At 41.9% G+C, this 13,982-nt stretch overlaps 1 protein-coding gene across 1 annotated transcript in view; it reads right to left on the bottom strand.

The window, feature by feature from the left end:
• SLC6A5 (solute carrier family 6 member 5) overlaps nucleotides 1-13,982 on the bottom strand; it is a 29,363-nt gene that overhangs the window by 12,057 nt on the left and 3,324 nt on the right. Inside the window, exons 2-6 of the mRNA XM_078781599.1 lie at nucleotides 4,380-4,512; nucleotides 3,282-3,416; nucleotides 3,056-3,159; nucleotides 1,065-1,189; nucleotides 731-843 (exon numbers count right to left, since the gene is read on the bottom strand). Coding sequence (XP_078637725.1) covers nucleotides 731-843; nucleotides 1,065-1,189; nucleotides 3,056-3,159; nucleotides 3,282-3,416; nucleotides 4,380-4,512 — 610 coding nt within the window. The remainder of the gene's footprint in view (nucleotides 1-730; nucleotides 844-1,064; nucleotides 1,190-3,055; nucleotides 3,160-3,281; nucleotides 3,417-4,379; nucleotides 4,513-13,982) is intronic.

Genomic DNA, 13,982 nt, shown 5'->3' with positions numbered 1-13,982 from the left:
TTTTTCAGATGAAAATGGATGATTTTGGAAGTTTGACCTTGAGTTGACCTTCAACCATTTGATCTCAAAAATAGTTGGTTTTCCAATTCAATGACGCAATATACAAATGCCATTCAATTTTCAAGTCAATCGGATAAAAAAATGGCGATTTTTCGAAATTTAACCTCCAGGTGACCTTTGACCTCAAAATCAAAAGGCTTCTCAATTGTGACGACTTCTACAACTTGGTGACGTTTCATGACGATCGGTTTAGAATTGTGACCTGTAGGCCAGTGACAAACAAACAGACAGACAGAATAACAAACTTAACCGACCAATATACTCGAAAAATCTTCGATTTTGCAAGTAAGAATTCGTAAATTAATAATAGCAACTGTACTCGAATAACATTAATATGTAACAACAATCACACATCATTCCTGGGATAATGCCAGCCAGAAATCATTTCATGTTGATTACGCTGACAGCCGCCACCGCTTACTAGAACCCAGTGAAGGTGTTACCAGGTTAAAATGAAACTCTGATGGGGTTTTAAAAAGTTAGGATTACTCGTTCAGATCACTATCAGTTGTTTTTTTTCGCTCTATTAGTGTTTTTTTGTTTGTCCAAATATTCTCCTGAAATGTATATATTTTCCAGGTGCCGCTCTATCCCAGTCTACATGCAGTGGCATGGCGTTTTGAAATGTTTTGTCCTATATATATATATATATAATGTAACTTTGACTTACCATTGTATCAAGGCCTAGTGTAAGCAACATGAGGAAGAAAAGTATGGCCCACAGTGGAGAGATGGGTAGCCTGGTCAATGCTTCGGGATAAACAACAAAGGCCAGGCCTGGACCTGCGAAGACCGCATATTGCGGACACTGTTATTTCTACCCACAAAACGTTCCTTACGAGTAATAAACCACAGTAAAATACTGCCTCAAGCATAACCGCAATTCCCACTCCCTCTCATCCTCTCTTCATAGCCACCACAATTCGCACCCATTCTGGTTCCTCTCTCTCCACCAACACCACCACCACTACGCATTACAATCGCAGCTGATCAAACCAACAAACCTTCATCTGCAACATCTTGGATAGGAACATTCAGGGACTTGGCCATGAAACCGATGACAGAAAATATCACAAATCCAGCAAAGACACTTGTCGCGCTGTTTGCAAAAGTAACGATGAGGGTGTCTCTGTGGATGGACAGTATAGAATTAGACAAAGACTTTGAGGATATTAAAAAAAAAACTCCAATGCAGCCATTGTTCCATCCTTGTGCAGCCATTGTCCAAAACACAATCAGCCATTGTTCCATCCTTGTGACGAGGGTTCAGTGGTGTCAGTAGAAATGTCAGTATGAAACTTGCTTTGATAGTTTAATGCTTAAAGTGAAGGCTTCGTGGTCGGGTGTAAACATGCAGCGTGCAATGAACAAAGGTCATTATCGCCAACAAACAGCCCGGATACTTTCAAGCAACGAGATGGTATTCATAGAATACTTACTCCGCACAGTCGATTTGGTGTGAGCCAACTCTTCTGTTTTTTTAGAATTTTTTATTTGATCCAATATGGCTGCCAGAACAATAGCCTGGACAATAGAACAATAGCCTGGTGTTGGCTAAGCGGTTCGGGTGCCGGCTTGGGATCCTAGGATACTGGGTTCGAATCCCGGTCGATCGCTAAATTAACACCATGGGGGTTGACTCAGCCTGTCATCCTTCCGAGGTCGGCAAATTGAGCACCAGCTTGCTGGGATGAATGATCACGGTATGTACCCCGATTTAGAATAGGTACACTGTGTCCCTGCGCATCGTAAGAGGCGACCAAGGGTTGGCGTCAGGAAGGGCATCCGGCCATAAAAACATTGCCTCAAACAGGGAACCATGATTGTCATGGGGTCCGCAAGGCTAACCCTAACAACTCTAGCGGGGAAAAATGGCCTTAAAACGATCATTCATTCATTCATTCATTCATATGGCTGCCAGAACACATGACCGATTGTGTCATTAATTTACATTCTCCAATACGTATATTTGTTGTGTCGATCATGATCAAGACATTTCAAACTCATCTGTCTGAGCATTGTACTCGTCAAATCATGATGTGATAATGGAGGGACAATGACATCGTCATTATGACTTGTTCCACATGTGCAGTTCTTTACAATGAGCTACATTTCAAATTTTTCCATGGAGCAGTTTTAGAGATATAGAGGTCCAAAGTTTTTCGGGTTTTTCAAGATGGCGTCTGTACCATGTGATCTATAATGTCAAAATTATCACTAAATGTTTTTGCAGAAGTAGACACATACTATGGTTAAAATTTTCTGTCAATCGCACCAATGCTTGCCGAGAAAATGAATAAATTAATTTAACCAGGATGGTGCCTGTACCATGTGATCTATGACGTCATAATTACCACTAATTATTTTTGCACAAGTAAACAAACACTATGGTTAAAAATTTCTGTCAATCGCACCAACGGTTGTCGAGAAAATGAATTAATTAATTGAAGCAAGATGGTGCCTAGGCCTGGTGTTGGCTTAGCGTTTAGGGTGCCGGCTTGGGATCCTAGGATCCTGGGCTCGAATCCCGGTCGATCGCTGAATTAACGCCAGGGGGGTTGACTCAGCCTGCTCATCCTTCCGAGGTCGGCAAATGAAGTACCAGTTCACTGGTAATTCCCTGTGTGTAGCAAGAGGTGACTAACAGGGTTGGCGGCAGGAAGGGCATCCGGCCATAAAACATTGCTTCAAAAAGGGGACCACTGTGCCCGAAAAAGGCAACCCCTGCTTTGCAGGGAAAAATGGCCTCTAAAGGCGGTTCAAACGAAATGGTGCCTGTACCACGTGACCTATGCGGTCATAATTATCACTAAATAATTCCACATGAGGAGACGCATACTATGGTGAAAATTTGGTGTCAATCGCAGCAATATTTGAGGAGAAAATGATTTTTTTAAATGCAGATACGTACGTACGCAACCGATCGTGTAACCCCGCTTTCCGCTTCGCGAGCGCAGAGTAATAAGACTTTAGTTTAGTCAACTGCGGAGCAAACCTGTAGACATTGTTGTGGAACTTGTTGTAAGAAGACAACGTGATGAGGCCACCCCAGCCAGCTGACAAGGAAAAGAAGATTTGCGTAGCAGCGTCCTTCCAAACCTGCGCATTTCAGGCAGCATTCATGTCACTCATGTTCCAAGCACATTTTAAAAAATGTGTCGCTCACACACTTACCATGCGTACTCAGACTAAGGAAATGGAAAAACAAATAAAGAGCTTACCGTGGCCTCAAAAAGGCGGTCCCAGTGTGGAGTGATGAAGTAGAGAATACCATCAAACGCACCAGGTAGAGTGACACCTCGAACCAGCAGTATGATCAGCACCACATAGGGGAACGTGGCTGTGAAATAAACCACCTGGCACCACATGTTAATAAAGACGATTATCTTCCATTTCCCCGAGCAACGAGCAAATTGTTCATTCAATAGTTTGACAAAAAAACAAGACAAAAAAGATCTACTTCCGCCAATGTAAAAATCTACTAAAATTTTCCCACAAATTTTACTTCCGCCACGGAAGGTGGGCTGTTCTGTTTTGACTCCTGTCTGTTTGTCTGTGAATACGATGTCTCAAAAAGTTGTGGACAGGTTCAGACAAAATTTGTTGGACAGGTTGGGTGTTTGACAAGGACGAACTGGTTAGATTTTCGTGAAGATCCCGATACGGATGCGGATACTAGAATTTTATGTGATTCTTTATCAATGAGAGATAGGGTCAAAACGATGTATAGCACGATATCTCAAAATGTTGTGGATGAATTCGGACGAATCATGTTGGACAGGTTAGGTGTATGACAAGGAAGATTTGATTCAATTTTGGTGAAGATCCAGGTTCGAGAATATTTTAAGTGCTTCTTCACCATTGACATCAGATAGGGCTAAAAACAATAAATAGTACGATACATCAAAAAGTTATGTACTGTTTCGGATGAAACTCGATGGACAGGTTGTGTGTGTGACAAACACGAATTGAATTGATTTTGGTGAAGATCCGAATCTGGGCCATAGCTTGAGGGTAAAGAAGATGCCATTTAGGACAGTTTAAAGGCAGGGGTCTTTCAGTCAGAGTAGTTAATGCATGGAATGGTCTCCCAGAAAAGGTAGTGGTATTGGAGGGGGTACGTATTTGCATTGGTGATAGAGGGACATGGGGATATTGGCAGGACTCGTAGGTAGCTTGTATGTGGATGCAGGGTCATAGATCCTGGGGTTGGTGCAGCACAGGCATGATGGGCCGAATGGCCTCTTCATGCGATGAAGTTCCTTGTGTGCATCTTTGTGTGTGTACATGAAAATAATTGTGCAACACATTTATCTCACCTTTCCAGAGGTTTTAATCCCACGTATGAGGCAGAGGTAGACAACGATCCAGGCAAGAAGTAGGCAAAGTACCAGGTGCCAACGCAGGGAACCTGGTTCGTGGATTCCATCAGTAATCTTAAGCACGTAAAACCTGAAAAAGATATATCTACACTGTACTCATCTTTTATTTTGCTGACGAAGCCTTTACGCCAGAAGCACACATAGACCAAGGTAATTAGACACAAGAGAGGCCATTCAGCCCACCATGCGACACCACACCAATACCAGATTAAATAAATCAATCAAAAATGATGTAATTTCATTGGAGGAATGAGGGGAGGAGTGGGGATTACAGTGTGGCAGACCCACGGATATCACAAGGGTGCTTTAAAAAGTGGGGGAGGGGGGCGATATATATATATACAGAGTGGTCCAGAAACTCTGGGCACATTTTGAAGACGATACCTGCAACAAACAACTAAGTTTATTATTGTTATTTGGTGCAAAACAAAACATGATTACTCATTAAACAGTCTAATTAGTCTAATATACATTAAACAGATCAGTTCAAATGTTCAAGCTGCACTCTGACATGCAGTTCTGCAAGTTTCAGTCGTTAAGGCAGCAGTCTCATTACGGATGAATTGTTTCAAGTCTCTAAGGGTTGTAGGATTCCTCGCATACATTTTGTGTTTGAGGAAACCCCAAAGGAAGAAATCACAAGGTATTAAATCACAAGACCATGGCGACCATTCAACCGGACCATGATGGCCAATCCATTTGTCTGTGAAGTTCAAATCAAGGGCCTGGCGTATACTGGCAGCATAATGAGCAGGCGCACCATCATGCATGAACCACATTTGGCCACCATTGAGTGGAAATACATGCTGCTCCACCATTAGAAGGCAATTTGCAGCATTCACATTTCCTTTGGAAAATATTGGTCCAACAATGCTTCCAGAAGAAATGCCTGCCCAGACGGACACACTAGCTTGATACCGGACGTTGTGCTCAACAGTAAATCGTGGGTTTTCCACTGCCCATATCACGATGTTATGACGATTCACAGAACCTGATAAAGTAAACTTGGATTAATCTGACCACAAGATCCTGTTCTGCAAATCATTGTCCATATCCATTAACCCAAGCAATGTCTCACATGCCTCAGCACGCCTGTCAAAATCATCATCAGATAGTTGGTGAATTAATCTGGGTATGTATGGTTTCGCATGAAGGTCTTTTAGTATTCTTCGAATCGATGATCGACTTATGTTGGTGACCTTTTATAAACAACGAGTTGGTAATGGTGTGTTACTGTCAAGTTGTTGTTGAATGACCGCTCTGCTTTCCTCAGTTCGAACAGCACGAGGCCTACCTGGTGACTGTTTTTGAAGAATGCTGCCGGTTTCATCAAACTGCTTGTTTATTCTGCCGAATCTCCAGATACAGACAGAATACAAGTGCACAGCACGATATCCTCTGTGAACTGCACTATTGCAAAGACAAACGCAAGCAGCACAGTGAGCAAAGCTCACCCGATCCATATCACGTGATGCACCTCACAGTGTTGTGTATCACGTGATGCGTATGCGTGTTGAAGCGGTCACATCCATTTACGAGTAATATATATACAGTGCATTCAGAAAGTATTCAGACCCCTTCACTTTTTTCACATTTTGTTATGTTGCAGCCTTATGCTGAAATCATTTAAATTCATTTTTTCCCTCATCAATCTACACTCAATACCCCATAATGACAAAGAGAAAACAGGATTTTATAAAGTTTAGCAAATTTGTTAAAAATAAAAAACTGAAATATCACATTGACATAAGTATTCATACCCTTTGCTATGAGACTTGAAATTTAGCTCAGGTGCCTCCCATTTCTCTTGATCATCTTTGAGAATGGACATGATTTGGAAAGGCACACACCTGTCCATATAAGGTCTCACAGCTGACAATGCATATCAGAGCAAAAACCAAGCCATGAGGTCGAAGGAACTGCCTGCAGAGCTCAGAGACAGGATTGTGTCGAGGCACAGATCGGGGGAAGCCTACAAAAAAAATTTCTGCTGCATTGAAGGTTCCCATGAGCACAGTGGCCTCCATAAATTCTTAAATGGAAGAAGTTTGGAACAACCAGGGCTCTTCCAAGAGCTGGCCGCCCGGCCAAACTGAGCAATCGGGGGAGAAGGGCCTTGGTAATAGAGGTGACCAAGAACCCGATGGTCACTCTGGCTGAGCTCCAGAGATCCTGTGTGGAGATGGGAGAAACTTCCAGAAGGACAACCATCACTGCAACACTCCACCGATCTGGGCTTTATGGCAGAGTGGCCAGACGGAAGCCTCTCCTCAGTGAAAGACATATGAAAACCCACAGAATCTTGTTTCTCACAGTCTGAGAGTCCTTTAGGTGCTTTTTTGCAAACTCCAAGCAGGCTTTCATGTGCCTTTTCACTGAGGAGAGGCTTCCGTCTGGCCACTCTGCCATAAAGCCCAGATCGGTGGAGTGTTGCAGTGATGGTTGTCCTTCTGGAAGTTTCTTCCATCTCCATACAGGATCTCTGGAGCTCAGCCAGAGTGACCATTGGGTTATTGGTCACCTCTCATACCAAGGCCCTTCTCCCCTGATTGTTCAGTTTGGCCGGGCGGACAGCTCTAGGAAGAGTCCAGGTTGTTCCAAACTTCTTCCATTTAAGAATTATGGAGGCCACTGTGCTCTTGGGAACCTTCAATGCAGCAGAATTTTTTTTGTAGGTTTCCCCAGATCTGTGCCTCGACACAATCCTGTCTCTGAGCTCTGCAGGCAGTTCCTTTGACCTAATGACTTGGTTTTTGCTCTGATATGCATTGTCAGCTGTGAGACCTTATATAGACAGGTGTGTGCCTTTCCAAATCATGCCCAATCAATATAATTTACCACAGGTGGACTCCAATGAAGGTGTAGAAACATCTCAAAGATGATCAAGAGAAATGGGAGGCACCTGATCTACATTTCAAGTGTCATAACAAAGGGTCTGAATACTTATGTCAATGTGATATTTCAGTTTTTTCTTTTCAATAAATTTGCAAAACTTTCTAAAATCCTGTTTTCTCTGTGTCATTATGGGGTATTGAGTGACGATTGATGAAGGAAAAAATTAATTTAAACGATTTCAGCATAAGGCTGCAACATAACAAAATGTGAAAAAAGTGAAGGGGTCTGAAAACTTTCTGAATGCACTGTGTATATATGTATGTATGTATATATATATATATATATCGTCCTGTCTGTGGCAGATAAAGACCGGTCTCGGACTGATTAGCCAAACAAGCTTAACGCTCCGAGGCGTTCAATCCAATGATGACGGTATTCTTTACATGCGAGGGAAAGGAGGATGGCAAACTTACCGAGACGGCTTCCATCCGACATCTTCGAGCCTGTGACCATTAACTGAAACCAACACAGGATTTAACTGTACTAAATTACCGGCTTTATTAAAGAATGCCAGTAACAAAGAATGCACGATAAAAAAAACTGTGATTCCTATGCGGGACATCCCCATACAGACTCGATTACACACAAAGGGAAAAATAACTGTGAAAATAAATGCGTTATTTTTGTGGACACTTAGCTCCGAGCTGCTCTTGAATCTCGTCAGGAATCGTCCAGGCCCCAATGTCCTTGTGCAAGAACCACAGGCTGCACTTCTGCGAGCGGGAAGTAGGCCTTAGCACGCCCTCGTTCACTCAACCGCACTCATCCTCCCGATCGTCCAGACTTCCAATATCCCCAGCACAAGAGCGCTACAAAATGTTCACGTGCTTGTCAATGAATTCCCCTCGCTCAGTACCGCTATGAACTCCGACCGCTCGCCGTGCAATCCCGAAGCAGAGCGAGATATGAAATCGTCACCTTTCACCACCAAAGGCAGAAGATGCGAGGAAGTCAAAGGAAACCACGAGCCAAGAAGAAGTCAAGAGGGTGAAATGTCGGGGAGAGCGTTCTTTTATACTCAAGGCTCTGACAACATCTGTGCCTGCTCCACCAATCCCATAGTCCCATCTTAACAGTCCTTGCGCCAATCAATCCCGGATCAATCACTGATCTTCGGGGCATGGCCTCCCGGACCTGCCTGCTTGTGTTGTGATGTGACGGCTGCGGCACCAGTGGTAGTTGAATGTCCCGGTTCCGGTCGCTTTTATTTAATGTTATAAATGCGCAATTTCCTGGCTGTGTGTGTGCTGCTGATATCATAAGGAACAGAGGAAAAATAACAGAGGTGATTGCATACAGGGGAGTTACCATTAATTCCTAACAAATTAACACAACCCCACCCCTCGTGATGGGAACGAAGATACGCTCTTCCACGACATATGGTCTACCGGATCCCTACTTATGATACATCGGCATTCTTCTTCTTCACGACAGTCGGAGCACACTACCTATGCAATTTTACCGGGACAAAGGTAATCACTGCACTGCCTACCCCATATGTAACCTACCCCATAGTAACAAATAATCACTAACGTAACTATATATATATATATTATATATATATATATATATATATATATATACAGACTTGGCATTTAATATGGAATAAAAAAATTTTCTTGACTCGGGTTTACTTTCTTAACTCAGTATATCAATCTGGTGAGTTTCTTTTACACTTTGGTGATTTATTTGTTAAAAGAACCATGTCACTGATTGTCTGTCGCAGCAAGAAGTCAACAACAGGATTATATCACAGGTGGCATGGCAAAATGTACAGACAGGTGCATTTGATGATTGGATTCACAGTCGGGTATACAAGGATTGTTGCGTTCTGTATTAGTGGAAAACAACTGCTGCACATCTCCAAAAGTTATTGCCGCTTCCTCTGGAGATGGTCCGTCAACTCGACAATGCTGTTTGTCATGGAGTGGTGGCTTAACGAAATTACGGAATGAAACAGCGTGCTAATGCTCGGCAGTATGGCATCACTCAAGGTCAGGTGTCAAAGATCCTGAAACGAAATGCTCAGAGGGGTGTCCCCACTCCAATACCGAGGCCAGGACGTCCCCGCAGAACCACAAGGAGGGATGATCGCCAGCTGCACCGGTTAGTCCGCAAAGGCCGTACCAAGTCAGCTAATCGGCTTAGGGCTGAGTGGCAGCAACTGACAAATGTGCCTGTATCCAGAAGGCTAGTCAACCAACGACTGGTTCAAGCAGGCTATCGTGCCAGGCATCCCCTGAGAAAGCCACGCCTGACCAGACAACACCGCCAGCGCCGATTGCAGTGGGCCATAGAGCACCGTCAATGTCAGCCAGGACACTGAAATCGCGTGATCTTCAGTGACGAGTCTAGATTTCTGGTCTATCGTCAAGATGGCCGCATCCGAGTGCGCAGACAAGTGCATGAAGCCTACAACAAAGATTGTATAGTGCCAAGAGTCCAAGCTGGAGGTGGTGGGGTGACCGTTTGGGCTGCTTTTCATGCAGGGGGCAAAACTGACCTGGTTGTTCTGAATGGAAACCTGAACCAGTTCAAGTACAGGGCCATTCTGGAAGAAACATTGCTTCCATTTGCTCGTGCAGCCTTTAGAGGAAACTTTGTCTTCCAAGATGACAATGCATGGCCTCATCGTGCTCGCATGATCCAACACTTTCTTGCTAACCATGGTGTAGAGCATATGGAGTGGCCTGCCATGTCCCCGGATATGAATCCGATAGAGAACTTGTGGGCAGAATTAATGCATCAAATCGACCACTTGGACCAACAGCCGACCTCTTTGCGTGAATTGCAGTAGGCTATTGTCACTGCATGGCAAGCGATTCCTGTCCAAACCTTGGCAAATCTCGTTAACAGCATGCATCAACGTGTACGTGCTCTCCTGAATGCTCGTGGGGGTTACATGAAGTACTGAACTGTAATTTTACTGTCCGTAATCCCAGTCGTAATTTAACTTTTGTTAAAAAAATTTTTGGCTAATGCACAAAATAAAGAGATACTTCTGGAAAACGTACAGAAGTTTAACACAGTACTGTCCATGAATTGAGTTCGATATCAGTTTACATCACTTTCAAGGATCAATTTATTTGTTTCAAAATGTCAAATGTGGTTTTTGTTTCTTTTAAAGGTCACATTAACAAAATCTAGAATAGTTTCAACATAATTCCAATGAACTTTTGGTTTTAAGACATCTTGAAAAGTAAGTTCACCCCCACAAAAAAAATATTCCATATTAAATGCCAAGTCTGTATATATATATATATATATATATATATATATATATATATATATATATATATATATATATATATATATATATATATATATATATATATATATATATATATATGTGTGTGTGTATTTTCTTTCAATTTTTATAGTTTCTTGGGGGCATGGGTGGGCGGAGGTAGTATTAGGGTGAAGAATATACAACACCAGCCACACAATATTCCTTGAGGAGACCCTCTCACAGACATCACATTCAGCGCAGATGTACTCGATCATCTAGCGGCTAGATTCTAGCCATACACCAAAAATTTACAAGTCCTGGCAATATCCCTGTGCCCCTCTATCTCTAATGCTTCTAGGTATCTAACGAATTAAACTTTCAACTTATCTCCTGTATTTGTTGCCACTACCTTCCGAGAGAGACTTGAAGGGGTCTTAAAGGGTCTTATGGGTTAGGGTTTATCAAACGACCCATTTAAAAAAAAAAAATTCTCATATTGATCTAGTCATTTGATTTTTGCTGCACTAGCCCTATATAGCATTTCTGTAAAATATTTCAGATTTTAGATTTTGTGGAGACAGCCATCAGGATAGGGTAAAAATGGGGAACCCACCACTAATGCATTGCTTTGGCCAAATGTGAGATTTTTCGATTTTTATAAAAGGAAGAACACGAATTGTTTAGTAATTCAGGGTCACAGATTCCAAAATGGCCTCTAAAATACGGTGGATTCAAAATGGGAAAAAATGTATATATTTTTTGAAAATTGGGTAATAGGGTAGCAAACGAATGAAAAAAATAAAAAGAATAATTTTTCGAAATTTTTATTATTCGCTCTTCGAAACATGACAAATTTTCGTTATTTTCTCTTTAAGACATGACAAAATAGTTAGTGTGGCTTCTGCTGCTTGCTTCCTCAAACGTAGGTTCGGATCACAGGCCCGGTCGTTCTCATCAACTTGTGGAACGTTCTGGAAGTACTGCTCAGGCCATGCTACTGACAGGAAGTCTGAGCTTAGCTTGATGTATATATACACTACCAGTCAAAAGTTTTAGAACACCTCAATTTTTCCAGTTTTTATTGAAATTTATGCAGTTTAATGTCCAGGGATTAACCTGAAATGGTACAAAGGTAAGCAGTAAACTGCTCGAGATTTAAAAAAAAGTTTAGGTTAGCAAAAACGGGAAAATAATGTAAATTGCACAGTTATGTTGTAAAATAAAAAGGCCTTCTTCAGGGAACAAGTAATGGGTTAACAACTTACAGCTGTTCTGCAGCAATGTAAGTAAATTAAGCCTTGCAAGTCGATGCAAACAATTCCTACAGGTGTCCCAACCTCTGCTGATTATTATTGATTACAAACCCCCTTAGTAACCCTAAATTAGCCATATATTAGCCAATCTGTGAAAAAATTTAAAAGAAGCTAGTTTCAACTGATTTTGGTGGGTATGGGTATGGACAACTTCCAAAAAAAAGTAAGGAGGGATAGGGGTTGGGGAAACCTTTTTATTAGAGGTCAAAGGTCATTGACCTCTGCCTAAATCATATAAAATTGTATTTCAGCAACAAAATATGGTATATAGATGATCTTGGTGTCAAAATGCACAGGATTACGAAAGAAGATGACATAAGATAATTATTGACCCTTGGGACCAAATCCTGACCTCTGAAAATGAGGTCAAAGGTCAAAAAAGCTGTTTTATCACTAAAATGTCATATTTATAACAGGAAAATTACCATATTATATAAAAATGAGCAAAAAAAAAACCGAAGAGGTTAATTTCAACTTACGTGGTGGATATGGGGGTTATTATTTATTCCAAGAGCAGAGGGGGAGGGGGAAATTACCTTTCTTGGGATCAAATGTCATTGACCCTAGACTAAAACACTATATATTGCATGAATGAAGTCTTTGTTTTGTCTTTGTTTCAGGAGTGATTACTGAGAAAACCTAGCTAGCCTACATGTACCTTGACTACCCCAGTGCAGTGAGATGTCCCAAAAGTTCCCTGAGGCCTTTGGAACAATACTGTAAAATAACAAAATTACCAGGATGGATATATGTGAAATATGTAGTGAGGACTTTTCAGAAGCAGGAAAGCTACAGAGGTTGTACAGAAAGGGATATGAGAATCTAATAGAGCAGTGTAGACTTATCAACAACTCTTCATTATTGGAGCGATTGGAACAAAAATAGAGTAGCAACACTCCTATGACAGTCCATCGTAGATGCCGAACCCTTTCATCGAAGAGACACTCATGCGGAAAGCCAAGTCAAATGGAGGCTTAACAAGAGGAAGAATGCGCAACGAGAGCTCTGTGAAAGTATGGGCTGGTACGTTTTCACATCTCAAGCTTCTGGGGGACCTGATGGAAGAAATGATTGGTGGAAAGCGGAGTAAGAGGACCCACACAGACCTTGGGGCAAAGCGTCTAGAGAAAGACAGCCAGCACGTCAAGTTGATTTCTGCATGGTTTTCAACTCATAACCCCTTCATAGAGGTTAGTATAGATCTGTTTCATTTACTGATAGTAGCACAGAAATCATTCCACATTTCAGTTACTATTTGTGGAACATTTACTTATCATCTTAGCTATGTAAAATAATATTTCATTTTTCATTTCAGGTAAAAGACCCCAACACCATTACTTCGCTGTCTAGTGGAGTAATAACTACCGACAAGTCAATTGTCAACTGTGATGATGCAGTGAGGATAGGCCATGAAATGCAAAAGGATCTTGATAATGAGTCACCGGTTAAGAGCATGAAGACAGCAAAGAAATGCAAAAATCTGGCTGAACTTCAGAAGAAAGTAAAGGTAGGCGACAAGAGGATCTACATCGAAAAGACCCTTCTTTTCAATAGACTGATTTTCATGGCAGAGAGAGATGAAGGGATCGAACACATGTTCAAATTTGAGCTGACCCCGGTCCCAACATCTCTCTTCACAATGGATCCAAATGGATCCAATGGATCAATGCATGATGAGAAAACCCAAAAAGCATGAATTTGGCAAGATGCTCAAGGAAACAGCTACAATACTTGACGTGGACATAAACAGCAAGATGCATGTTGTTGATGGAGGGTGGCTACTTCATCAGGTAAAGTGGTCCAGCGGTGCAACCATCAAGACTATAGTTGATACATATGTCAGATATGTTGACAACAAATTCAAGGATGCTACTGTAGTGTTTGATGGCTACGGGGAGGAATCATCAACGAAAGACCATGAACATATGCGGCGGATGGCTGGGAAGAAGGTTTCTCCGGACATGAGGGTCACACCGGAATTGACTATATCATGTGACAGAGAGGTTTTCCTGGCAAATGAGAAGAACAAAGGAGCCTTAATCATGATGATATCTGCAGAGATGGCAAGCCACAATATCACTGTACGCCAAGCAAAAGATGATG

Source organism: Myxine glutinosa, chromosome 7 (assembly GCF_964187855.1).
Source record: "Myxine glutinosa chromosome 7, kmMyxGlut1.1, whole genome shotgun sequence".
Lineage (NCBI taxonomy): Eukaryota > Metazoa > Chordata > Myxini > Myxiniformes > Myxinidae > Myxine > Myxine glutinosa.
The sequence above is the reverse complement of the archived record's forward strand: the minus strand, read 5'-3'. Positions and strand labels throughout refer to the sequence as shown.